The sequence below is a fragment of the Canis lupus genome, chromosome 5 (assembly GCF_011100685.1).
Source record: "Canis lupus familiaris isolate Mischka breed German Shepherd chromosome 5, alternate assembly UU_Cfam_GSD_1.0, whole genome shotgun sequence".
NCBI classification, from domain to species: Eukaryota; Metazoa; Chordata; class Mammalia; order Carnivora; family Canidae; genus Canis; species Canis lupus.
Window position 1 is genome coordinate 21,705,051 of NC_049226.1, and position 25,928 is coordinate 21,730,978.

At 46.4% G+C, this 25,928-nt stretch overlaps 1 protein-coding gene across 1 annotated transcript; it reads left to right on the forward strand.

The window, feature by feature from the left end:
• The first annotated feature begins 1,953 nt into the window (after positions 1–1,953).
• On the forward strand, positions 1,954–25,690 carry POU2AF1 (POU class 2 homeobox associating factor 1). Its single transcript, XM_038536224.1, has 5 exons — positions 1,954–2,496; positions 20,693–20,823; positions 21,362–21,404; positions 21,489–21,754; positions 24,627–25,690. The coding sequence occupies exons 1-5, from the start codon at positions 2,481–2,483 to the stop codon at positions 24,939–24,941; spliced, it is 771 nt and encodes a 256-aa protein (XP_038392152.1). The 5' UTR covers positions 1,954–2,480; the 3' UTR covers positions 24,942–25,690.
• The last annotated feature ends 238 nt before the right edge of the window (positions 25,691–25,928 follow it).

Sequence of the window (25,928 nt, forward strand, 5' to 3'; positions counted from 1 at the left end):
TAAATAGAATTTAAAGATAGGCCCATGTATATAAATTAGGCATTTCTATTTAGAAAAGAAGTTAACAGATACCAGATTAGGAGAGGAAATTAATATGGCGTAAAACTAACATCTAGAACTTTACATGTAAAATCTACAAAGAACTCCTTATCAACCAGAAAATGACAGCAACTCCACTGGAGAAATTGGCAAAGAAATGAACAGTCATTTTTGAGAGGAGGAAATCCAGAGGTTAATAAGCATATGAAGAGGATATATTACTATGTATTAGTATTAGTAATGTAAAACAAAACCACAATGAGCTATCACGACATCCATTAGGTTGGCAAAAATTGAGAAGCTGGATTATTCCAAGTTTGGTGGTGAAATGGAAATCTGCGAAGCTGGTGAGGTATTGCATACACATGGACACTTCCTCCCCTTTTGAACATGCCATGCACTTTGGCTTTGGATTTTTAGTCACAGAAAATGTCTTCCCAGAAAATATTAGATACTTTGACCAAGTCTTGGTTCCCAAATACCTGCTTATATATGGTCATTGATATCCAAGTCTTTGCTGGAAGCACTGAGCTGAGCTGGAATCTGCTTCCCGAGCTTCAATGCTGTCAGAGGTAGCAGGGCTTAGAGATAGGCATGATGGTGGGCTTACCTACCGACATTTTTTGTTTTTACCTGCTGTTGTATAAGATTTGATTTGTCAGCTCACCTCTAGCTTGTCTTCTTCCTTCCTTCTTGGAGAGGGGACTATTATCCCAGGTCTTCCATTGATCTGTTCTAGCTTTTAAACATGGCTGTCATTTGGCTTTCATTGACTTCAACTTAACGAGTATCTGTCAGTGTGATTATTTAAAATTCTGACTCTAGTAAGATGGGCTTGGGTCTGACAACCAGCCTATCACCTAATAGCCCTGTGACACTGAGCCAATTAAACTTCCTCAGCATCTGTTTCTCTGAGACATATGGATAGAAGTTTCCTCACCGAGTTGTGGTAACTTGATCAGATAATGTAGTTTTAAGACTTAACCTAGAGCTTGGTGCCTAGGAAGTAGTTGTTATTATGAGTGCTTCATGGAAATCATTATGCTAGGCTGTGAGAAGAGGCCAAGATAAATAAGAAAAAGTTCTTAATTTCATAGAACTTGGAGAAATAGGACAAAACTCAGAGCAGTGTGAGGTAGGACCAGTGAGGTCACATAGCCTCCTAAGAACCCTGTGAGACAGTCAGAGGACTGCTTCTTCATTTTATAAACAAGGAAATGGAGATTCAGAATTATCTGACTTGGTGAAGACACAGCCAGTGAGTGGCACAGCCTTGCTGGGACCTCACCTCTCTCTAGACTGAGCCAGGCCAGATGGATGTGCCTCAGTTTCCAGTGGAAAGAGTTGTGTCAGATGGCTCTGGGGCAGTGTGGGAGGCAGAGCTGCAAGGCCCCGGACCTGCCCTAAGGGGCTGTAGTCAGGGAGTCTTGACCCCAGTGATTGGGTCACTGGGGCCTGAACATGTGGCATCAGATACATGGTGGCAGGGGGCTTCCAAACTGGGAGGGAGTCCACGGCCTAACCCGCATATGCTGTGAGGTGGTGAGCCTCACTACGTTTCCTTTGAGAAGCTTCATGCTAATAGGTGGGTGAGTACTAGGAAGGAGGCCTTGTTCATATTATATGGTTAAAGAGCATGGGCATCTTCTCTTCCCTTCCCTGGGTGAGTTGGCCTCTTTCTCCATGGGCATATGGACCATTGGAACCAGCGTGCCCCATATTTAAGCGTGATTAAGCCTCGCAATTTTGGTAATGGCTGGTGGGCCAGGGAGGGGCTATTGTGTTTCAAAATGGAATAAACAGAAAAGCAGTATTAAAAGAATGAAGAGGTTGTTTAGTGAGGCTTGAAGAGACTACAGGTGTTTCCTCCTGTGTTGAGAACCAGTGGCCCCTGGGAATTGCATTTCCCGTTGAGCAGGGCCCATGGCGGACTGAGTCCTGCTGCCATGCCTGTGGTATAGAAACCTGAATGGGCACCGTAGAATATCCAGAGTCTTCCAGGGGTCTTTGAGACTCACCCTGGGTGTGTGGGGATCCAAGACCCGACACGCGTGCTCGCACAGCTCACTCTCACAGCCGCGTTCCCACTCACCACAGTACCGGCCTGCAGTGTGGGGCAGCCTCTGGAGGACCACGGCCCCCTGTGTGGTGGTGGCGTTCAGATCCGGCTGGCTGGCTCTGTGAGCCAGTGGTGGGCCTCCGAGGGCGCACACAGTGGGGAGACAGGCAGCCTGGCCTGAGGAAAAAGTGCGCCCGTGCCTGAGGTGGGAGGATGTGATGACGCGGTGCCCCCGCGCAGCGGGAACTCAGGCCTTTAAAAAGCTGAGGAAACAGCCTCTGAGCAAGCAGTGGCTCCCCTGGAGGAAAGCACACCCGGGTCTCACATTCAAGAAGCCAAACTGTCTGCTTCAAAGAGAAAAGGCAACATCCTGTCACAGGCCATGCTCTGGCAAAAACGTAAGTGGTTTGACCGTGGCTGTCAGAGCCATGTCAGCACAGGTAGGGGCCGGGAGCCACCAGCCAGCCCGGGACTGAGAGGATGTGGTCGTGCTGGAGGCACCAGGGCTCTCTGGGTCCCCCACCCAGGGCAGCGCAGGGGTGAAGTGGGTGAGGGAGCCCAGTGGCAAAACCAACCTGTCAGAGGTGATGCTCATTTTCCAGGCTAGTGTTCCAAGGTGGGACAGCTCATCGCGTCTCCGCTCTGAGGCATGAATCACTGTGGTGAGGAGAGGCCAGTTCATGATTCACAAAACGAAAAGCCAAATGTGACATTGGTTTGGGGCTGAGAGGGGAAGGCCATGGGGTCCTTTACACGCGTGGCTTTATTTTTCACAAAGAGCTGCTCTTCAGCTGGTGGTTCAATTCCCTGGGCCTGTTCCTCTCTGAGTTACTTAGGTTTCTGCTGAAGGTGTCATCTGTTTCTGTGAGTGCACGGGGACAACGTGGAACCTTGGCTTTGTTGGGCAGCTCTTTGCTCGCTCCACTGTCCTGCCTCTTGGCATTCTTCCTGGCGCTCTGTGGCAAGCCTTGTGGGTCCCCCGTGCAGGGGGTCAGCGGGTTTATCTTTAACCTTAGTGTTTATCCCTGGGGTTGGATGGAACAACCGTGAACTTTATTTTCCATTATGTGGGATCAAACAGAGACTTGTGTTATTAATAATTGAAATCATACAGAGAGTATCTACAACATTCCCTTCTTGAAATAACAAAGCCAACTCAACAGCCTCCTGACAGTTGAACATTTTGGGGGCTCATTTATGTACTTCCTCAAGGAAGAAATATTACCAAAAAATTGCTCTGCCTTTTCAAAAGTGCTTAGGTCTTTAAAATGCCTTTTGATGAATTTATATACACCCTACTTCAAGCAAACTTAATATAAGAGAATCAAGATTTACAGAAAAGATAAATTGGGGAGTGTTTGTTTATTTTACAAAAAGATATTTTCTTGGAGGCCTTAAAGTTCTGAAAATATACTTTCATTGATTAAAACATAACTTACAGTTACTTTATCACCAACTCATTGTTTCCTTTATTTCTTGTGTAAATTCTCTGGAATTGAGCTTGTTAATATATAATTCGGAGGAGAGATTTCAAAATTTGCCAGATTGTGAAGTCTCATTGTTTGATACTGGCAAGATGCATTTTTTTTTTTTAAATAAAAAGAGATGAACTTTAATTTGGACTTGAGAGCTATGGAGTCCTTCCAAGATCATTAGAGGTATGCTAATAGGGGTGCTGTGCATAGAATCCTGAAGGGTAGAGCAGTAGTAGTTATTGCTGAGGGCAGGTGGGTGCTAAGGTCTTTACTGGAAGCTGCTGAGTGTCCAAATGACCTTACACTTAGAAGGCTGAATTGGTGGGTTTTATGTGAGCTCTTGAGGAACTTTTGCCTTGGTTCCTACCCATTCAAAGCAAGTAATTTTCCTTTTTATTTTTATTTTCTTAAATCTTTAGGTTTCTCATATGTAAAATGGGGCAAAAATAATACCCATTACTCAGAGCTACCCTTATCTTGGTAAGCTAAGATGCCACTGAAATGATGCTGGTTGCTTTGGTTTTGCTCAATATCTGTGATATGGGTTGCTTCCTTGCATTCATGGGCTGCCATATTCCCTACTCTTGAGTATACACTACATTTTTCCTTCCTTAATTCCTCTTAAGAGATGAGCATTTTTTTTTTTTTGTTTTGTTTTTTTTTCCCGAAGGAGATGGTGGAGGCATGTTTCTTGCTCACACTCTGGATGTCAGTCAGGTCCAACAAAACTCCATTTTAGGGAGACCACAATGTAAGCTGGTCAGTGGAATAACTGGAGTGAATGGTTCTACATGTTCATATGTACACAGTCAAGATTCTCTTTACTTGTCCTTCAGCACCCTAAAGGAAATTAGGAAAAGACCTGGGCACTGGACCCATCCCCTTACCCAGGATCCGAATAAAACCCTTGTCCAGGGCACTGAGGGCACCTGGGGGACTAGACCCTGTGGGAAAACCAGTAAAAACAGGGCAGCTTTGTCAGCCCACTTTGAATCACCTGATGGAAGGGCAGAGTTTGAAATCAGACATGAAGAGTGCTGAAAAGGCACTTTCTTTTTTCAGAAAACACCCTCGGGCCATGATCTGAAATGACTGTACTATGGCGTTCTGGAAAGGGTTAAGAAAACATCCACTTTTGTACATGTTGCCTTCTCCCTATCTGGCCCATGATCCCTGTGTGGGGACTAAATGTGAACATTGGCTTTGATTCGGATCGGCTCACAGAACTGCTGGCACCACAAGTGGAAATCTGCAGATTCTGAGCCTTGCTTGATTGGCTAGTTAGATAAAGAGGTCACTCTACCTGCAGATTCTTCTTCTGGGTTCTGCTCTTGGTCCTACAGACCCTGCGTCCATAGGAATTCACATCCATTCCAATGAGAGGCTCTTGTTAAGGAACTAGTCACAGTGCAGTATAAGCAGCAGGAACAATGGAGTGAAACAGGTCTGGGTTTGAAAGCTGGCTCTGCAGCTTCATTATTCAACTTTCGCAGATTCTGAAAAATCTGGAGGACCGGGGTTTTAATGCCTGCCTTATGAGGTTTTAGTAGGAGCTAAGGTAGGAAATGTAGGCCATGTCATCAAGTCTCCTGAAAGTGGTGATAGAGCACCGTCCATCCTGTTGCCCATCTGGAGGGATCAGGGAGGTGCTAAATTCCTTCCTGTCTATCCTTTTCTGCACTTTAATTAGAATAGTTAAAAAAGCACAATCAAAATATTCTTGAATGATAGGGTCTTTCAAACCAAGAGTTTTCCAAGAGTCTAAAGCAGAGGTCTGCAAACCGTGGCCTGAGTGCCAAATCGGCCCCACCACTTGCTTTTGAAAATAAAATTTTATTGGAACATGGCCATATCTCTTTATTCGCATATTGCCTAGGGCTGCTTTTGCTACAACGGAAGCGTCGAGTAGGTGTCATAGAGACTATATGGCTTACAAAGCCTCAAATATTTACCATCTGGTCTGTTATAGAAAAAGTTTGCCAACCTCTGGGCTAAATGATTTGGTCATACTTTACATGTTCGTTTCCTTAGGTTTCTCTGCAACCAGGGGTCACACATGCTCAACATTAGTGGGAGATAAAAACTTGCAGCAAATTGATTAAATGATTTGCATAAAGCCAAAATTTGATTTGATTGACTTCTTCCTTAACAGCTATGGAACGGAGTACCATCAACTGAACACCATTTGTTGGAAAATGAATGAATCATAGGACTGCTTTTTATTGTTGTTATTTGTATAAGGGAAAGATTTACATGATAATAAAAGGCAGGCTGACTGATTTTCTTTGAATTGGTAGCTTGTCTTGATTCCTGTAGGTATGACCCTGGTGTGCAGGGAGGCATTATAAGAACAGGAAATAGTGATTGCTTAATTATTAAGGTATGGACATGCCTTTGCTTTTAGACAACTGCAACAGAGCAGAGGTTCCCAAACTGATAAATTAGGACCTCAAAATTCTCATTATTGTTGAACTCTGCATTTACTCCAGGGTTCTACTAAACAGCCAATTTTTTAAAGGGAAGTTAAAAAATTCAGTTAAATATAAGGAAAACTTGCAATAACCACATAATATTTGAAACCTTTCTCTTGTAGAAACTCAGGCAAATGTCTAACAAGAAGTGATTTAGGTCTGTGGAGTACCTCTAACATTTCTGTTCTGTGTTACAACCTTTGTCCATTTATTTTTTTTTCCTTTGTCCATTTAATAAGCACCTTTACTTCTCAGCAAGTTTGTGTATTGATTCAGTGGTTCTTGGTGATAAGGACAAGTAGAGTCTAAAGGACAGACACAACCTCACACGCACAGAAGGAAGTGAAATAAGGGACAAACGTAAACCAAGCACACAGATTAGTTGGTAAAAGAGCAATAATTTTCAGAGTGGACACTTTACTTCCGTCTCTCTATTATTTACTAAAGAAAAACATCAACTTTGTTTCTCTCTATACCCAGAAAGTTCCCAAGTCAGAGGTTTGGAAATCTCTCTTCCAGTTCAAATCTGCAAATCTGTTCTGTTGTGAGGAACAGAAACAACCACACTTATTAGCTAAAAATCTGGACATTTAATTCACTTACAAGTTCTGTAAATTTTTGCTTTTAAACCTTCCCATTACAAAATAAAGGTACTAGGTTCTTACCACCCCTCCGCCCCGACTTCTTTCTAAAGAAGTTTGTTTTCCAGCTAATGAAGATGAACACCAATTTCTGACTTCGATCCAACCAAACCAAAGTTGGCTGGTTGATTAAGATCATCAACATAAGTTTCATAGTTATTAAATACTTAGCGATGTTCTAGTTTTCTCATTTTTGTAGTGCTTGATAAGTGTGGGACTGCCTGGAATGGAGAAGCCTTTTCTGGAATCTTCTTGTCCTGGTTGTGTGATGCTATGAGCAAAACATAGTTCTTGCAGGCAGGAGACATGGAGCTATGAGCTATTAGGAGCGGGGCCATACGCAAGCCACCTATGCTCTCTGGCTCTACAATGGGACTTGCCTATACGTGGCTATCAGGCAGGGAGATCGAACTTGACTCAAGTTCTTTTCCAGCCATAATTGCTGAGCTTTCATGCAGGCTTATACAAAATAAATCCATGTTTTAAACACCAAGTCTTAATATTAGAGAAGGCATTTTTCCATCTGCACAGAGCTGTGCTTTTCAACCTTGGCTGAACATTGGAATGCTCTGGAAAATTTAAGAAATACTAATGTCCAGGTCCCAACCCAGAGGGTCTCATTAAATCGCCCTGGGCATTAGATTTTCAAATCTTCCCAGGCAATTCTAATGTGCAGCCATGATGAGAACCTGGAGGTTGCAAGGAATGGCTTCTAATATAGCTTTTGACCTTACACTGCTGTGAGCTGCCATGTTCTGTCCTTTCAATAAGGACCCATACCAGCTCTGGGGCATGAGAGTAAGTACTTACATGAGTACCCTGCAGCATACCAAATGTTCTGTTGCATCAGTTTGATTACATTGGTTTGCTAGTGAAGAGACCTGAACAACATGGATTTAAATAAAACAGTGGGGTATGATCTGTCACCCCGAAGAAGTCCACAGTGGGCCACGCAGGACTGTCCACAGAGTCTGCAGTGCCAACAACATCTCTGGCTACTCCTATTTTCCTGGTCTGCTGTCTTTGGCATGTGGCTTTGGTCCTCAAAGCTGTTTCTTAGTTGCTACTGTCGCTCCAGCCACCATATTGGTGTTTTGGACAAGGAAGAAGAAGAGGAAAAAGAAAGGCAAAAAGATCATCCTTCTCTGCCGCCCCTACAACTACTGCTGACATCTTATGGCCACTCCTATCTGCCAGGGCGAATAGTGTCATTGTGTAGCTGGGCACATTGATGCCCCCAGAACATGGGACTTGTTAGTAAGAAGGGACAGGGCTGATGTCAGGTGCAGCAGCTGCCAGTCTTGGCCACATTTTGGGTGTCTTATCTCATTTAATCCTCCTAGAAACCCCAGGAGGTAGGTTCTGTGTTAAGCTATATTTTGTAGATGGGAAAATGGAAGCTTGAAGATTAGGTTAGTAAGTCAGCCTGAATATTGTCTCACAAAGCTGTCCTGTGTCTCCACAGTGGTGCTCGGCTCACTCACAGGGTGTAGGAGGGTTCTGTTGGTAAAAGCACAGTCCTCCCACACCAGCTAAAGGAGAGGAAGCCCAATGGCAGAAATGAAGTGGCCAGCTGGTGGATTCCAGGCTCATTTTGATGGGTGTTTCATCTTTCTTACTGCAAGGAATAAAGTCTTTGCATCTATGCCTCTTCCACTGGGCTCTTTGCAGATTGTTTAGCTGCAATGGGAGGGCTCCAAGGGGACAGAGTGACCCAGAATCTTCCCCCCAAAGCCCAGCCCATCTGTTTTCTGGGCAGCACTAATAACGAACCCAGTGTGGCAGTCTGAGTTGGGACCCCAGGCTCCTGCCTCCATGGCACTTCCCTCATTTTGAACTGTCTAGACTTTGGGAGAGTCAGGTTAGCTCTTCACACATGTGTGCACATGTGTGCATGAGTGTGGTGTGGTATGAAAAGCAATGTACAGAAAGTAGGGGTTTATTTGGAATTAGGGAGTGGCATCTCTGTTCTTTCAATGCCATTAGTGGTTTAGAGCTTAGCCTCTGGGGCAGGCAGATCTGAGTTCGAATCCTAGATTTATGCCTCACTGGTTGCACGTCCTAACAAGCGCTTCTGCTTCACTCTGCTGCCACTTCCTTAAGTATATAACGAGACCAGAATTCTTACTTCTTTGCTTCATGGCGCTGTGGTAGGTGTTTACTACTGCGCTTCGTATCAAGTCAATGCTCAATAATAAATATTAGTTACTATTCTTATTTTCCCGCTCTCTCTCACTCTACCTCTGAGAATAAAGCTTATGCAGCTAATTATAGATGGTAATTTGTGTGGCTTCTGAGTTCTGCATTTCTTGTGAAACAGCAGGGTGCGCATTTTTAGTCTTGTAACTTGTGGTGGGGTTCACCGGTCAGGGCTAAGGCTTATGGTTAAGGTGGCCATTCTCTGACCCCACTTGGAACTTGGGCTACTATTTTCTGCCACGCCTCATAAGGCATCAGGCTCATGTTGACTGACAAAATGTGTTTGTTTTCTTTTAATTCACGAGATTGGACTGAGGTGTTTACAATCTAGCTGTCAGAAGACTGACCCTCGACTTTTGTTAAGAAATAGCACAAATGATACCGAAAACTGAAACAGCAGTGTGCTGTCTTTCTTAGTAATGGTTTCATTAGTATCACTTTCTGGGAAGAGCAGGCAGCCAAAGAATTACAAACCAGAGTCATTCTCAGACCAGGTGTTGGGACGAAAAAGGATCTGACCACACTGAAGAAAAGCTGAATGACCCTTGAATCCTCTAGAAAGAGTCATAAATTTAATTGGAAGATAAGTGTACAAAGATTGTGAATCCCTTCCCAGGACTGAGAATTACTGAGGAGATAGCAAAGAAAGAAGAAGAAGAAGAAGAAAAAAAAAAAAAAAAAAACGGAGAGAGAGTTGAAAGCAGGAGTAAGTTTTAATGCTGGAGGAAGGCAATACTAATTCAGGAAAGAAAGGCATAGAAGGAAAACCAGTCATCCCATTTTGTCATCCTATGCATGCGTGCAGCCACTCAGTAATAGGATTATTCTTAGTAGAGAAATCAAACAATGACATCAATTGTCTTCAGCAGGAGGGAGGAGAAGATGGAATCAGGGAAGGTACCCTGAAGCATATGGCATTAGTTATAAATCCTCCAGAATAAATGATAGACTTCTTGCTTGGATCTTGGGAGACAAAGAGGCCTACTAGGACATAACAGAGGAGCCCTGCAAAGAAAATCCAAGGATGTCCAGGCTAGTGTTTGCAACGTTTTGGGCACAAATGTCTTTATTCAAACCAAACCTATTGTAGAACTCCAATGCAAAAATAAAAATGGAGCAATTCTGGGGGAATCCTAAAGCTCTGATTGCTCACTCACACCCAGACTCCCCTGCTTCCTTCCCTTTATTGGCAACTACAGGTGCCTCCACTGTATTCCAGGGTTTTTAGATCATAGCTTCACAACCGTGACCTGGACCAATCCTCTACTCCTTCAGCAAGATCCCTGATAGCTGATCCCAGGTCCTTGGTTTAAATGCTTCTGGGGTAAAGACTACACTTCTGGAGCAAAGTGAAGCCTGTTGTATTGGTCTCCATGAAGCTTTGAAGCTGTGAAGGTCATGTTTTCAGTCTATGTCGCTATCTTGTGAACAAAGAAGAGGGTATGTTCTTCAAAGATTGACCTGGTGACTCCTTTCTCAGCCTTGCCATTTTTAAAAAAGATTTTATTTATTTATTTGAGAGTGAGACAGATAACACAAGCAGGGGGAGTGGCAGAGGGAGAAGGAGAAGTAAGCTCCCTGGGGAGCAGGGAGCTCAACGTGGGGCTGGCTTGCAGGACCCTGAGTTCATGACTTGAGAAGAAAGCAGACACTTAACTTACTGAGCCATCCAGGCAACCCCTAGACTTGCTATTCTAACAACTTCTCCAGGGTTCTTCACAAGGGAATGTCCCCATATTGTGAGGCCATTGGTTAGTAAACCAGGGATTTGGCAAAAAAGCTCATCTTGACTGGCAGTTATATGTCACATCCTGAATCAATTATGAAGGCTGACTTTACTCACATAGTCTGTGCCCCAAGTTGCCACAAGCCTTGGTGCTGGAGCATTTAGATCTGACCCCTTGGTGCTGGGTCTGAAGAGTTCTTCTTCCAAGGAATTGGTCTCAGGAAAAGTTGATTTCTTTTTTTAAAAATATTTTTATGTATTTATTCATGAGAGACACACAGAGAGAGGCAGAGACATAGGCAGAGGGAGAAGCAGGCTCCATGCAGGGAGCCTGATGTGGGACTCAATCCTGGGACTCCCAGATCACTCCCTGAGCCAAAGGCAGATGCGTTTAACTGCCGAGCCACCCAGGTATCCCAGTTGATTTCTTCAATAAGAATCTCTTTGGTCTGGAAAATCCCAAACTAGATATTATTTAAATCAAATAAAAAAACAGTCACAATTCTTCTCTTTCAGCTGCCTGACCATAGGTTTTTCCTATTCTTGATTGGACTGGCAATTCTAGATTCAGGCTCTGGGTCTTAATCTAATAAGGAAAGATGTATCTGTCTCCTCTGCTCTATCTCCTCACTCTGATGCTAACTTGCTATAGAATTTGTGTGGGCACCTTGGGTTGGCTCACCCCCCATATGGTCTTGTGCTCTTAGTGTAGACCCTCTCTGTTCCTACACTGATCCCTTATGCTCTCAATAAAGCAAAGGCAATGCCCAATATGTCAGCCAGAATTCTGTCTTGCTCTAGTAGGTGATAAAACTCTCCTCGCTGACCACCAAAGAACCTTCTTGTGTGTACTGCCATGTTTCTATCCCATATGGGATATGTACTCCTAGGTTTCTAGCCCTTTGGAGAAGTACCATGGCCTCAGTCATGGCTCTGTCTTTGTCCTTTGGGAGATACATAGAAGTTCTCTGAGGAGTTACATCTGAGATCAGGACATCACATGCCATCTTACTCTGTCTCTCAAAAATCCTAAGGTCTTCCTTCCTGGAGTTGTCCTTTAAAAATTTAAATCTGCCGCAAATCTACTCCTCTGCTGGCTTCTGAAGAAAGAAGTCCTTCTGCTCAGCTCATGGTATCCTTATAAGAGGCCAGTGCCAGGATTTTGATGTCTCCTATCCAGGCTTGTTCTGTTTGCAAGTGAGGTCTTTGACTCAACTCTCTGCAGCATTATTGGCCCCACTGTCTCCTAAACATGGCTGTCCTGCTGCTTGGGGACACCAGGTCCAGAGACCAGGGGGATGACTTCTAGGAGCACCATGAAAACAGGTTGAGACAGGCCTTGCTGGTGGCAGAAGGCTCTGGGTGTGTTGAAGATAGAGACATTCAGTATCAGGATGTAACAGGACAAGGGCAAGTTAGAATCACAGCGCCAGGGCTAGCTACTTCTCTGATGAGTGATAGGCTGAGATCATAGGAGAAATAGTCATTTGTTCAACACCTGTTACATACTAAGTACTTAACTGTGTTAATTTCATACAAGTGATAATCCTATGAGATGAAGATCCTTACTCTCATTTATCAAATAGGAAAACTGAGGCACATACATGTTAAGTGATTTGCCAAGGGTCACACAGTGATAAGCTATATAGTAGCTTTCCAAATTAGGTCTGCCTGAGTCCCAAACAACATTATACCACTTTTCAGCGGCAAGGATTTTAGGGTTCCATTAGATGCTTCTTCTCCTCCCAGTTGAAATAAGTCAACCCTTAGATGAAGGCAGGTTCTTACTTCACCAAGAGCAGTTGTAGCCTGACTCAAAAGCTCCTACAAATATGAATCTCAGGAAGATAGTTTTGAGACAGTATAGAACCTCTGGAGCCAGTTGACTTCCATATGGAACTGGAATTCCTAGGGCTGGTCTTCCTTTAGTGGGCTAACTGGCCAAGATAGGATAGGACCAGCTGGTGAAACATCTTTAGGGCTCATCTAGGGTCCTCAGACTGGGGGTTAACACTGAACATCTGGGAGTACTTTGAATGTCTTGGGCAAGACTTACATTCATGGTGTGAGCTGAGCCTCACCCCAGACCAGTGTCCTTGAATCAGAGGTAGAAGAACCATGCTTCATTGCACTTTCCTCTTTGTGTAGCCCCTATGGACTGGGGACCCCTGCTTGCTGCTCATGTAAGTCCTACTGAATCAAGTGGAGGTGGAAACCAGCCAAACAAGCCAGAACACTTCAGTTGTGAGGCAGTTGCAGCTCTGTCACAGTTTGTAATTCTAGGTCTGCTTATGCATTTATTTAATTAATGTCTGCACGCCACTCAACTAGGTGGTAAGCTCCATGGTGACAGGGACCCACCATTTGCTACTCTGCTTAGCAAATATTTGTTTAGGGCATGCTCTGCTAGGGCTCTCTTGGTCTTGTCCCCTACTCTGAGACTTAGTGTATCTCAGATGGGAGCCTTTTCTGCTCTGGTAACCCCAGTTTCTGTAAGACACAGGCAGATGCAGCTGCTTTCTCAGGTGGACCTATCCTCTGTCATTTCAGTCGAAAATACCAAAAATAAAACTTTGCGGGAAATTGTTTGGGTCTCTCAGTTCTCGTCACTCATGTGAGCAGATTGCTGGTAACCTTCTCATGGACTTCTTTTTCCTCTCGGATGGGAAATACTGTTTCTTGGGGAAATCGGCAGTCAAGGGAGACTGGATTAGGGTGGTCCAAGTCCAGACTCTGACTCGAGGAATGAGAGTCAGAATAGGGCAAGGGACGTTTTGTGACTGACCTCTGGGGTTACCCAGGAAAATAAATGAACTTACCTAGGCAGAGGGCAGGCAGAGGCAGAAATGGACTGAGCTTGGAATCAGAGATCTTGGGTTTAGCTGATGACACAGCTATTTACAAGTGTGGACTTGGCACACTTAACATCACTTAACATCTCTGGGCATCATGTTCCTCATCAGTGGAAAGGAGGGTGAGAGGGAGACCTCCACTGCCTATTTCAGAAGTTGTGGTGAGGCTTCAAATGAAATCATTTGTGTCAGAGCTGTATGAGTCACAGAAAATCATGCAAAGATGAGTGTGGTGATTTCTGAGCTCCTGGGGGTTAAAGTCATGACCAGGAGACACATGGACCTTTGGCATGCATGCATTCAACGTGCTGAATCTTCATGAAGAAGAGACAGAACACTAACACTCTCTGGGAGTAGAGAGAGGAATCCAAGAGCCTTGTGTGCTCACTCTGCTTGTTCTGCAGGAGGTTTGGAGGGAGGATGGACACATGGTGTGGAATGCATCCTTTGGACGCATGGACGCACTGAGAGCCCCTGGGGGAAGGATGTCTCGGCAGCAGTGCCTGTGAAGACAGGCTGAAGGCTCTGGCACTACTGACCTTTTGTCTGATCTCACCCAAGGTCATGGAGTGGGACATCCAGTACTTTTGGGATAATCCAGGTAATCCTGAGGCTATGGAGAGGGAACATCTCAGGCAGGAGCTTGGTGGATGAGAGTGGCCTATGGGTAAACTGTCTCTCTGCTTAAGCCTAACATAATCTGAGAGCAATGTGTGATCACTCTGGGTATCCATCCCAGGCTGGCTGGGGCTTCCTTGAAACAGATCACTTGGCTCCTAGACCCCTTTGTTCTGGGGCTCTGTGGTTCTAAGATCTGTGGTCACCCCAGATCTACTTTACAATCCTCTCCTGGCTCTTCTTTCTCAGGTTGTTTCTCTAAGTCCTTTTGGCCACCCATGTCTGTGACTCTCCTCTATCCTTCCAAGTGACCTCTTGGGGTCACGGTAGATCACTTGATGATTCTCATCAAATGATGGTTGATCGTTGAGCTCTGTGGGTCTGACAGGAATATGCTTCTTAGAATGGGGACAAAGAGGGGAAATGTCACTACTTTTCCCTTCCTTTCTCTGATCAGACTGGAGAGTCTGTGATCAGCCACCATCTTGGAGCGCTCTTTGATGGAGGCATCCAACGTCTACACATCAAGACACTGTGGCTTACTTCTTTTTGACTATCCCAGCAGCCTTAGGAGCAACATCAGATTGTAATTCAGTTGAAGTTCCACTTTCTCATGTCTTCTGAACACTTTTTTTTTTTTAAAGATTTATTTGAAATAGAGAGAGAAAGTGCATACTCATAAGTCATGATCCCATGACCCATGAGATCATGCCCAAAACCAAGAGTCAGATGCTTAACTGAGCCACCTAGGAGCTATTCTTCTGAACACATTTAAAGGCACTTTTTTATCCATCTATCTTTCTCATCTGCCCTGGATGTTATCCAGATTACTAGAATATATGAGTGATGTGGTGATACTTGCTAGTTGCAAAGCCCTTTCAGTTTAAACAGTGAATGGAAAGCCTACATTTACATGTGTATGGAATCTCTTTGTTGGCCTCCATTAAAAAAAAAAAAAAAAAGTAAACTGCAATCTAGTGTAAATTGGTCAGGAAAGCCTTTCTGTAGCATGTCAAGTCCAATCTTTGGCCAAAGCCCAAGTTCTTTCTTCCTGTCTGGAAAAAAATCAGCCATTGTCCATGAATGGAAAGAACAAATTTGAAAACTTTGACTCAGATCTTCAGCAGAAGAGGAACATTCACATTAGTGTTTCAGTTCAGGATGTGGATAATCCTTGAGCTGATCTGAGCTAAACTTTCCCAGGCACCCTCAACTACCTTGGACTGAGAACACAAACAAACTTCTAACACAAACAAACTTCTTTGCATTAAAGTGAAAAGTGTCAGCAACTTTTATGACTTTGTTTTCGGTTAGAAGCTAGAATAAGTTTGTTAGCCCTAGGCTTGAATTCTATTGTTCAATTATTTGTTTTTGGTTTTGCGATGAGTAAAGAGAAAATTATTTGTTTTTCTTCTTAGTGAATCTTTTTTTTTTTTTTTTTTTTTAAATAGTAGTGACGTTTCAGCAGCAAGAAAGAATAATATTTACTGTGGTTACTTGGAATGATCGATAGTGTGTCATGTGTCCTCTTGGGCTAAGAAGGTTTATCTTTTTGTCTTTCAAAATGGCCCTGTGTGGCTGCTGGTTTGAGGTTTAACCTCAGTTATAAACGGAAAGCACTGTCAGTGAGCTAGATTGTCAAGATGGGTGGGATGGGTGCCTGTTTCTGGTACCCTGATGACAGAAATGTAGACATACCCAACTAGCCTTCAGAGCAGCAACACTAACTGGTATTCAACTTACTGCCTGCCTTGGAGGCTCATGGGAAATCTGTAACAGGACAATTGCTAGGAGAAGAGTCTCCTTCCAAGAGGATCTTGGAGGCTATCCTAGGTAACACCTGTCTGAAGAGTATCTCTGAAAGCAGCCTTGGGGAGAAGTTACAGTGATAAATGCCTCCGTGCTGGCTCTACTAGGAGCCATTAGAAGGGACCTACCTCCTTAGCCAAGTAGCTTCCTCTCTGTGGTGTGAATGTGGTTTGCATGGGGTCATTAAATAAACAAGTGCTGACGATTTTGCATATGTCCTCAGTGATATTTATTATACCTTCTTCAAGAAACTGGAGAGCCATGTTTATTTAAATCAGTGGAATCCATATGTTCCCTAAGCTCAATGCAAACATGCATAATGCCCACAAGCAGCCAGAGCACTGCCTGAAGTGACCAGTTGGCTCAATCTGTCATGGTCTGTGCTCTCCAGAGGAACAACAGCTGCAGGACTCTTATTTTTGTGATGTGGAGCATGTCTGGGTGTGTGGCAGGGGGAACTGAAATGTCTTCTGCTGACTTTTTATACCTTCAGATTTTTTTCATCGCTCATTTTGGAAAAGGGAAGCCCTCACTGGGGCCAAATTTATAGGTTTTTCTGTAAATTAGTTTTGGGTGTTTTTTTTTTTTTTTTTCCCAAACTCCGCTGGTGACTGACTTCCAGTGGTGGGAAGGTAACATGGCTGAATTTCTCACACTGAAAAAGGAGATTCCTAGCGAGGTTCATGTTTAGGTGGGAAGATTTTTCTCAGTGGCGGATACTCGGATGCTCCCAGGAGACTTAATGGGCCTTCAAACCACAGGATAAATGGTGAGGAAGCTTCAGGCTTTGAGGACCTGCTACCTGGAGCTGCAATTTAATTTAGGGGGCTGTAAATATCTCTGGTCAACTCTCCTCTGGGAAACTGGACTTTAATCCTCTCTGCTTATATATTAATTATCATTTGATCTTCTGTTTTATTTTCTTTGTCTCTTATTGTTATTTTAAGAAATTATTTTAAGAATCTTAATTAAAAAAATATTCTAGTTTAGTCACTTTAAAGCTAGCTCAGTTCAGGGATCCAGAAGCCCCAGGGCAAAGCAATCATGATTTAAGACAAACTTCTTTTCCTATTCCAAATTTGTATCTGTGGGCTCATTTCTTATGCCAGTGGCAGTGGGGAGTACAGTGTTTACTGTAGAATTAGAAACGGTTGTTGCTGCTTCCCAAAGATTGGTGTGAAAGGCACGGACTGCAAGTCTTGGCTTTGCAAATACACTTGGCCATCGGACTCCTTTGGGAATTGTCGTGAGGCTTCTGATCCTGAGGTTTCACGGCCACCTTCTGAAGTCCCTGTCAGAAGCACTCTCTCTTGTGCCTGCATACTTATAGTTAGTTGCCAGATTCCCTGGCAGCTGGTTGTGGACTCGTAGGTGGGTAGGCAGGAGATCTTTGAGAGCTGGGGGAGTTTTGTGACTGCAGTAGGAAGAGGTGAGGACTGAGAAACTGCTCTCCATATGGTCTGTGCTGGGCACACCTGTTGACTCTGTGGGTTCTAAGGAAGTCCAGACATCGGAGGCTGATACCCTCTGCTCACAGCACCTCCCCCAAGCCCTCTTTGTTCATTGATTCAAAAACAACAGGAGGCAGGAAGTCATCACTTTGACAAGATCCTGGAAATGCCCAGCTGGCCTCTTGGCAGCCAAGTGTTCCATGTGTCCACTTCCTGGGAGGGGGTGGACTCGGGTAGGAGTCCTTTGGGCCCTTCCCCAGAAGCATACATGCAAATCAGAGGGGGTGAGCTGTGGACCTGTCTTTGATGTGGACCTGTGGGATTGAGGTTTTCTTGTCCTCCAGCTGAATTAGAAGTGTGACCCCCAAATAAGCCTGTCCCCTGAGTTTCTCCCCAGTGCATAATGCCTCAGGCCATACCCTATGCCTAAGAAGAGCTGGAAACCTGATTGCAGACCAGCAGAGCCCGAACGTCGTGGGTGTGAACAAAGCCAATGTGGCTGTGGGTGACCAAGAATGAACGAGTAGAGTATGGGAGCACAGGTGACCTCGCTCTCTGCCACGTCAGGCCCCACCTGGGTTCTGGAGCCGACGGTGGGCATCAGTTATCATGAGGGGAAGTGGCACATGGGAACTAGGAAGGGGGGGCTCCCAGAAGGAGGGTTGGAAGGATTCAGAACAGGTCATCAAGAAATAGCTGGAAGGATGGGATGTTCATTCAGACTCCACAGGGGACCTGGTGTCTGTCTTCAGGTGCTGCTACTAACACTGATGATAATATTAGCTCACCTTTATTTAATGCATCCTGTGTGCAAGCTTCTGTTTGAAGCTTCCCCTACCGGTTATGTATCTTTACGATCCTCACCGCATGGATGAGAAGGCTGTAGGTGGATTATGAATGGCAAATTTCACCAGAAGGCAATGCAAGGAAAAATGGTGCTTGTTATGATGTGGCAGGTCCAGGAGGAGGAAGAGCTTCCTGACACTAGCTCCCCAGAGGAAGGTGGAAGTGGTGAAGGAGGGGAGGGAAAGAACATGTACCATAGGGGGACATTGCTTTGGGAGCTTCCGTGTATTTTTGCCTTGAATCCTCACACCTGCTGTGGGAGAGATGAGTTACTGAGGCCCAGGGGTATTAAATAAATCATCTGAGACCTTTCCACCAGTAAGCGACAGCCCAGATTTGAATGTAGGTATTTTTGGCTCTTGAGTCCATTGTTAATGCTACATATAGGAATGCCTGCTTACAGGTAGTCTCAGGGCACTTGGCACCAGGCTGGGTCTCTCTGCTCCACACTCCGGCTTCAGTCTCAATTTCACAAGTTGTAACTGTTCCGTTGCTTGTCTCTCCCACTAGATGCCAGATGCATGTGGGCGGGGGCCACAGCTTATGCTGTTCAGAGCTCTGTTCATAGTGTCGGGGGATATTTGAATGAATGAATGAATGAATGAATGAATACCAATACAGATTCCTCACTATGATAAGGGAAATTAAAAAGAAGATAATAAATCTCCTATTAGGACATTAGAGGGAGAATCTTATCTTATCCCTTATCTCCCTTAGAGGGAGAGAATCTTATCATCTTATCTCCCTTAGAGGGAGATCAGGAATGAATTATCAGTAGTTCTAACCTTGCAGAGCTTCAGAATCACTAAAGGAGTTTTAAAATACAGATTCTTAGGCCCACATCACCCCGCCCCCATCAGAACTCTCTGATAGCCTGGGCATCTGCGTTGTGCATCACTCCCTGGTCAGTTCCGCTACTTGGCCAGGTGAGGAAGCCCCCTTGGATGCATCTGCGTCTGGGGTTCTCTGCATTACGTGTTCTGTAACACTCCCTTTCTTGCTTCGTGCTGCCTCTCCCTGCCTGCTGGCATCAAGGCCAGGCTGTGTGTGTGTGTGTGTGTGTGTGTGTGTGTGTGCCTGGAGCATGGATGGAGGTCTGTGCTGGGTCAGGCACGGGTTCTTATCAGCTGGGTATTTACTGAGCAAAGTTCAGCCAGGGCAGCACTATGGTTCCGGGTTTAATAGATATCCAGACTTCCAGGCTTTTGACTCAGAGCCCACGTCCCTGGGGCCCTTATCGGTGGATGATAATGGACTCCCTGTGCGAGCCCCCAGGGCCGATGGTACTCACTTTTCATGTCGGACCCAGGTCTGCCCTTGAGAGGCCCAGGGCCCTAGGCTGTGGGCTGTCTGGGTGGGCAGAGTCACTGCCCAGCCATGACTGCTCTGGCTTGCTCTCCCCGGCCAGGATGTACCCCGTTCCAGCTCAGTGCTTTCATTTCCCAGCTTTGATGACAAAAGGCACAGGGAACATCTCAGCAGCAAGGCTGGACAGCTCTGGTCCTAAGTGCGTAGATCACCATCAGGTACTTGTCCTGGGATCCACAGAAGCCCTGGAAACAATTCCCCACAGCCCAGGAGAGGTGAAGGGAAGGTGAATGCCAGCACATTTCACATAATGAACCAAATAATCAACAAATACCCGACTGAGCTTGCTATGGACATGCTACTGGGGAAGGTATAGAGAAATGAGGTATCATATCTCACCTTGACAGGTTTAGGATCTAATTAGGGGCATAAGAAATATACATCAAAAGGATTATTAATTACAGAGCAGACTGCAAATTTATTAAATGCTCACTCTGTACCTGATTTTTATACTGAGTATATGCTGTGCTTCTCATTTCCTAAGCCAGAGTCTCCTTAGGACATTCCTTTGCTAAGAAATTGCACTGAGAGGTGTTAATGACTTGCCCAGGGTCACGTGGCTAGAATGTGGCAGAGGCAGATGTGGCACCTGTGTCCTCTGATTCAGAGTGCCTGCTCTTATGGTGGCCTTTACCATCCCCTATGCCGAGCACTAAATTGGTCTAAGAGGCTGGAGGATGAAGCCACTTCTGTGGGCAGCCGCGGGCAGCCAGGAGGGCTGCACTAGTCTTGAGCCAGGTTGAGCCAAGAGGCTGAGAAGTGTAAGCAGGAACCCTGACCATGGGAAATCACAAGCAGAGATGAGGACATGAGACATGCAAGGAACGTGAAGAGAAGCCTGAGTAGAGCTCCCGGCCAGAGTCAAGGTTTATGTGGTACTTAGTGTGCAAAGTGGTTGGAAAATGGGTTGGACCAACACAGCCCAGGACTTTCAGTTGTACTTTCAAGGTTGCAGGCCTTAATTGATGGGATGGAAGGAAGTCACAGAAGGTTTGGGGCAGGAGGAGTGACGATACTGAGGGAAATTGTCTAGGAAGTCTCATGGGTCCTCCTTGTTCAGGCACAAGTGAGGTAAGCAGGCACCCTGGGATGGGGGCTCGTCCAAGGGGGAGATGCTCAGTGACATTGCTTTTCACAGCCACAGCTCCAGAACAGGCCCCAGCCCCACCCCGGCCGTACCAGGGTGTCCGTGTGAAGGAGCCAGTGAAGGAACTGCTCAGGAGGAAACGTGGCCATGCCAGCAGTGGGGCGGCTGTTACACCTACGGCGGTGAGGGGCCCCTGTGGCCAGTGTGTGTGTGTGTGCGTGTGTGTGTGTGTGTGTATGTGGTGGGGTGTCCAAAGGGGTTGGATGGGAGTATGCTTCCTTGCCCTATGAGATGCTCATTGAGGCCATGAAGCCAACACATCGCCAGGGTATGGCTGCTGAAGGATGGACCTAAGATAGAACGAGTCAGTGGTCCCTGAAGTAGGGTGAGGGCTTTGGGTAGACTGGCTTGGCCCGCTGAAGACAGTTAGGGCCAGGGCCTGAGTGAGCGGATAAATCACACAATCCTGGCGTGAGCTGGGTGCTCACTGTGGGAAGAGGATGATGCCAGTTCCCTAAGTGCACAAGGTTCTTGCTAAATGGAAACATGAATCCCTCAAAAGTATGGGTGGTGATGGTTGGGGCACAGGGTGGGTGTTGTGTTCTAATAAGGAAAATTCTCCCATCCCTTCCTGCCCTGGGGAACCTCTGGGCAAGTTTTTTGCACAGGGCTAGTTGGAGACAGCAGAACATTGATCCTAGTCTTCTCTTCTCCCTCTAGGTGGTGCTGCCCCATCAGCCCCTGGCCACCTACACCACAGTGGGTAAGAGCCCCCTATAGCCCTGGTCCCCTCTGTGCCCCTCATCCGGGTGACACCTGCAGTTCTGTAATTTGCTTCTTCCCACAGGTCCTTCCTGCCTTGACATGGAGGTCTCTGCTTCCACAGTGACAGAGGAGGGGGCCCTGTGTGCCGGCTGGCTCTCCCAGCCTGGCCCGGCCACCCTCCAGCCCCTGGCCCCGTGGACACCCTACACGGAGTATGTGTCCCATGAAGCTGTCAGCTGCCCCTACTCAGCTGACATGTATGTGCAGCCCATGTGCCCGAGCTACACAGTTGTGGGGCCCTCCTCCGTGCTGACCTATGCCTCCCAGCCGCTCATCACTAATGTCACGGTACGTCGCACAAAAGCTTTGCTGCACCAACCCATGCCAACTGCACCCTTTGGAACATAGGCTGACTTCCTGACCCCTGATCATTCTTGCTATTGATTTGCAGGATAACTGAGCCATTAGGCTCACCCTGTCCTGTAGGGCGGCCTGCTCTTCTCCCCAGTGACCTAAAATATCTTCCGCAAAGAAGGCTCATGGCCTCCCTTGTCACGCCTTGTGTTCCTCAGGGTTGGGAGGTTCTCCAGCCTCTCTGCTCTATATCTCTCCTGCTGACCCCAAAGCAGCAAGTCTTGGTAGGAAGTTTAAGTTTTCAGGTTAGAGATCTCAGGTGAGATCTGCGTGGGGTCTTGTGCCAGAGCCAGCATTTTCTTTCTATTCAGATGGCCTAGGGGGTGATTGTTCACTGAACAATGGGATTTGCCAGATGATCTTAAGGCTAAGTAGCAGGTGACACAACTTTTCAGAAAACTACTTTTTACAAAAGATTTATTTATTTTTAGAGAGAGAGAGAGAGTGTGTGTGTGTGTGTGTGTGTGTGATTGAGTATGTGAGTAGGGGAAAGTGTGGAAGGACAGAGAGAGGGTGTCCTCAAGCTTGGCATGGAGCCTGGTGCAGCCTGAGATCATGACCTGAGCGGAAACCAAGAGTTGGATGCTCAACTGACTGAGCCACCCAGGCACCCCACAGAAGTCAGACACACCTGCAGGATAATTTTTTGAGTGTTGCCTCTAGCATCAGATTGCCTGGGTTCCCTTCATCCCTTCACTTAGGAGCTAGGAGACCACAGAGCCTTGGTGCCCACATCTGTGAAATGAGAATACTGATAAGAGAGCTGATGCCAGGCTCCAGTGGGAGGGCACATGTGGAGGACTTAGCATAGTTCCTGGCAAACAGAAAACTCTCCATAAGTGTTATTATGATTGTCTCAAAGTCGGCCAGCAGCATTAACTAAGGGCTTCCTTCAAGTGCCAGATAGGAAAGGAATGAAGGAAGAAAGGAAGATAAATAGTTTTATATGAGTGACACCTGTGTGAGCAAAGGAATGGGAATCCCCCAAGCGTTCAGAGAAGGAAAGCTCCGTGGGAGTAGCCATATCCAGCTGCAGTTCAGGGTAAACTGTGGGAGGTGGAGCTGGGGCCTCATGAGTAGCTGCAAAGCCCACGTTGATGATGGAGTTTGCTTTGGTTCCTTGCCTCCTGTCCATTTCCCTCAAGAGTTGAGTGTCATCCTGATGCACCTGCCTTTTCATCACTATCCAGCCCAGGGCCCACAGAAGCCCTCCTGCCCTGTGCCCCCTGGCTACCCAGCAAACCGGTTGTGGGGCCTACATGGTGGTACTAGGAAGGAGTGCCTTCAGCACCTTTCCCAAGCAACTCATTTCCATATCGGGGGCCTTAGGTGGGGGGAGGAGGTGGCAGATATAACTGTTCCCAGTCATTTCAACCCCAAGGATTTCTTTCATTATTTACCTTTCATTATCTCCACCTCCTACTTTGAAAGGTTCTGTGTATTAAACAGACTGTATTTATTAAGAAATAATTTATTTGTTTTGCCACTTTGTAATTAACTCATCAAAGCTGGTTGGAGCTACCAGTCAGCACTCCTGATGAGCAGGAGCTAAGACCTGTTGTAGCACTGGGTTGACAGAATTCCATCTCTGAGTAAAGAAACCTGCAATTACAGGTGGCCTGCATGGGTTTATGACTCAAAAAAGTAGGATTTCCATTTGGATTTTTGAAGAACTGGAAATTTTAAGGCTTTGCTGGGAAGCTGGAAGGCCTCTGAGACCCTTTCCAGCTCTACCATTCTGTAGGAAAACACTGTAAGCCTTGCTACTCCAACTATGGTCCCTGGACCAGCCACAGTGGCATCACCAAGGATCTGAGTGGACTTGCAGAATCCCAGGCCCTACCCCAGCCCTCCTGGACCAAAATCTGCATCATAACAAGATTCCCAGGAAACTGACATAAACTCTTCCTGAAATGACTCTAATGGTTTACTCTCACAACACAGTGGCAACCAGACAGAGATAGGATGGGGGAATGAGGGACAGTGTGTGGGGGGGGCGGATTTGGGCCTCTCTTACATCATTTCATGTAGAGACCTTCCTCCTCCACCTGCTTCCTCAGCTGTAGAAGATAGGAAGGACCCAGGCCCTTCTCTCCTGCAGGCTTGACCTCAGGTTTGCAGTGTGGTAGCTGCACAGGTGAGAGGCATAGTTTGCAGGGCACCTGAGAAAATAACCCTGGGAGAGCCATGGGGGTCCAGCTCAGAGATATGAGGACGAGGACGTGGAAGGCGCCGGGAAGCTTTAAGGAAAGGCTAGTTCACTAACACAGTAGTGCTTCCCCAGCTTCTAGGTCTGCCCAGAACAGGAGGGAGGTGAGTGGGGCTCTGTTGGCTTGGGTGGATCTCAGGATGTCAAGGCTGCCATAGGGAGCCAGGGAGCCAGGGCCGTCTTTGTGTCTAGGCCTGCCAGTAGCCAGCCACCTTTGGGATATGGCTACCATGCCAGGGGACAGGCTTGTTAACATGCTGTACTTTCACTGATTTTTAAGATGGACATTTCTCCCCACCCACATTTTAATATCTTTGAAATTGGGATGCAATTTATATTCAATAAAACCTGGAAAAGCATCTCTAATCAGCTCGGCCCAATGGTGTCTGTTCTATAGGTAACTCCATATAGAAGAGAAATGGACACCTGGGGAGGTGGTGTGAGCAGGGACATGCAGCTGGTGACTTGGACCCAGCTCAAGTCTGTGTGGCTTCTGGGGGAGACTGAGCAGGTGGAGACAACACCAGGACAAGGATGGGCAAGGCCAAGGGGGTCCCCAGCACTGCTAACCCTTCATCCTGTGTCTTTCCATCACAGACGAGAAGTGCAGCTGCGCCCGCGGTCGGGCCCCAACTGGAGGGCCCGGAGCACCAGGCGCCCCTCACCTATTTCCCGTGGCCTCAGCCCCTGTCCACTCTACCCACCTCCACCCTGCAGTATCAGCCTCCGGCCCCAGCCCTGCCTGGGCCCCAGTTTGTCCAGCTGCCCATCTCCATCCCTGAGCCAGTCCTTCAGGACATGGAAGACCCCAGGAGAGCCATCAGTTCCCTGACCATCGACAAACTGCTTTTGGAGGAAGAGGATGGTGATGCCTACGCACTCAACCACACGCTCTCTGTGGAGGGCTTTTAGGGCATGCTCCTGAGAATCCTGTTCCCTGAAACTGGGATTTAAAACAGGGAACAAGATTCACATCTCTTTGGAGTAGCCATTTTATGACTACACTTTGCATTCCAAACTAGAATGATAGACTTTCCTTCCTCCCTCTTCTTTCTCCTCCCTGCTCCCTCTTTCCCTCCTCCCTCTCTTCCTTCCCTCCTCTGTCCTTCCCTCCCTCCCCTCTTCATTCCTTTTTTCCTTTCTCATTTCTTTTTCCATTTCAGCTCCTATTTGAGAAGAAATTATAGGGATTTAGTGATAATATTGACACCAGTGTTGCAGACCTATGACCCAGGTGCTTTTACTTCTGCCTCAGTTCATCAATTGGGACAGCAGCCCCACCGAGCTGGGGGCCAGCAATGCCCTACCATCTGTCACTTTAAGATGGATGGGGTGTCCTACCGCCCCTCCAAGGGCAGACCCAATGCCAGAATCCTTGAGCTGTCAGTTCACATGGTGGCCCCTTTGCTGTTCTCAGACTTACAGTGTCAGGCAGCAGAGTCTCAAGGCCTGGGGTTCAGTGAGGTGGTGGGAGTGAGGGTCCTGGGGGTGGGTAGGGTCTGGATCAGGGGACGGAGGAGGGAGGGGAACAGGTGTGTGTGTGCCTATGGGGGGGAGGGGGAGGAAAAGATTGGGTGGAGAGAAAGAGGGTCCAAGGAGCCATTCTGCTCCAGATTACTTGGTGATTAAGGAGAATAAACTTAAGAAAAATATCGGTTTAATTGGTGGTTTTGTTTTTCTCCTTGAGGATCTTGCAAGGAAAGCTGGGCTCTATACTCAGGAGAATGAATAGGTCTGTGCTTCTTCCCCTGTGCAGACCTTCCATGGGGCTTCCGCGGGGGTGGGGGTGGGGTGGGGGGGCAGAGCCACTGAAGCCCAGGGGTGACTGGGTCCTCACTTAGTGCTGCCATATGCTTCTTGTGTGTTTTAAAAAACTCCACAAGCCAACATTGTGTGGAG

Excerpts from the sequence above, each read along its gene's own strand:
- POU2AF1 (XM_038536224.1), top strand. Across the intron at positions 20,824-21,361 it reads CGGCTGTTACACCTACGGCG|GTGGTGCTGCCCCATCAGCC; the intron begins GTGAGGGGCCCC and ends TTCTCCCTCTAG. Across the intron at positions 21,405-21,488 it reads GGCCACCTACACCACAGTGG|GTCCTTCCTGCCTTGACATG; the intron begins GTAAGAGCCCCC and ends TTCTTCCCACAG.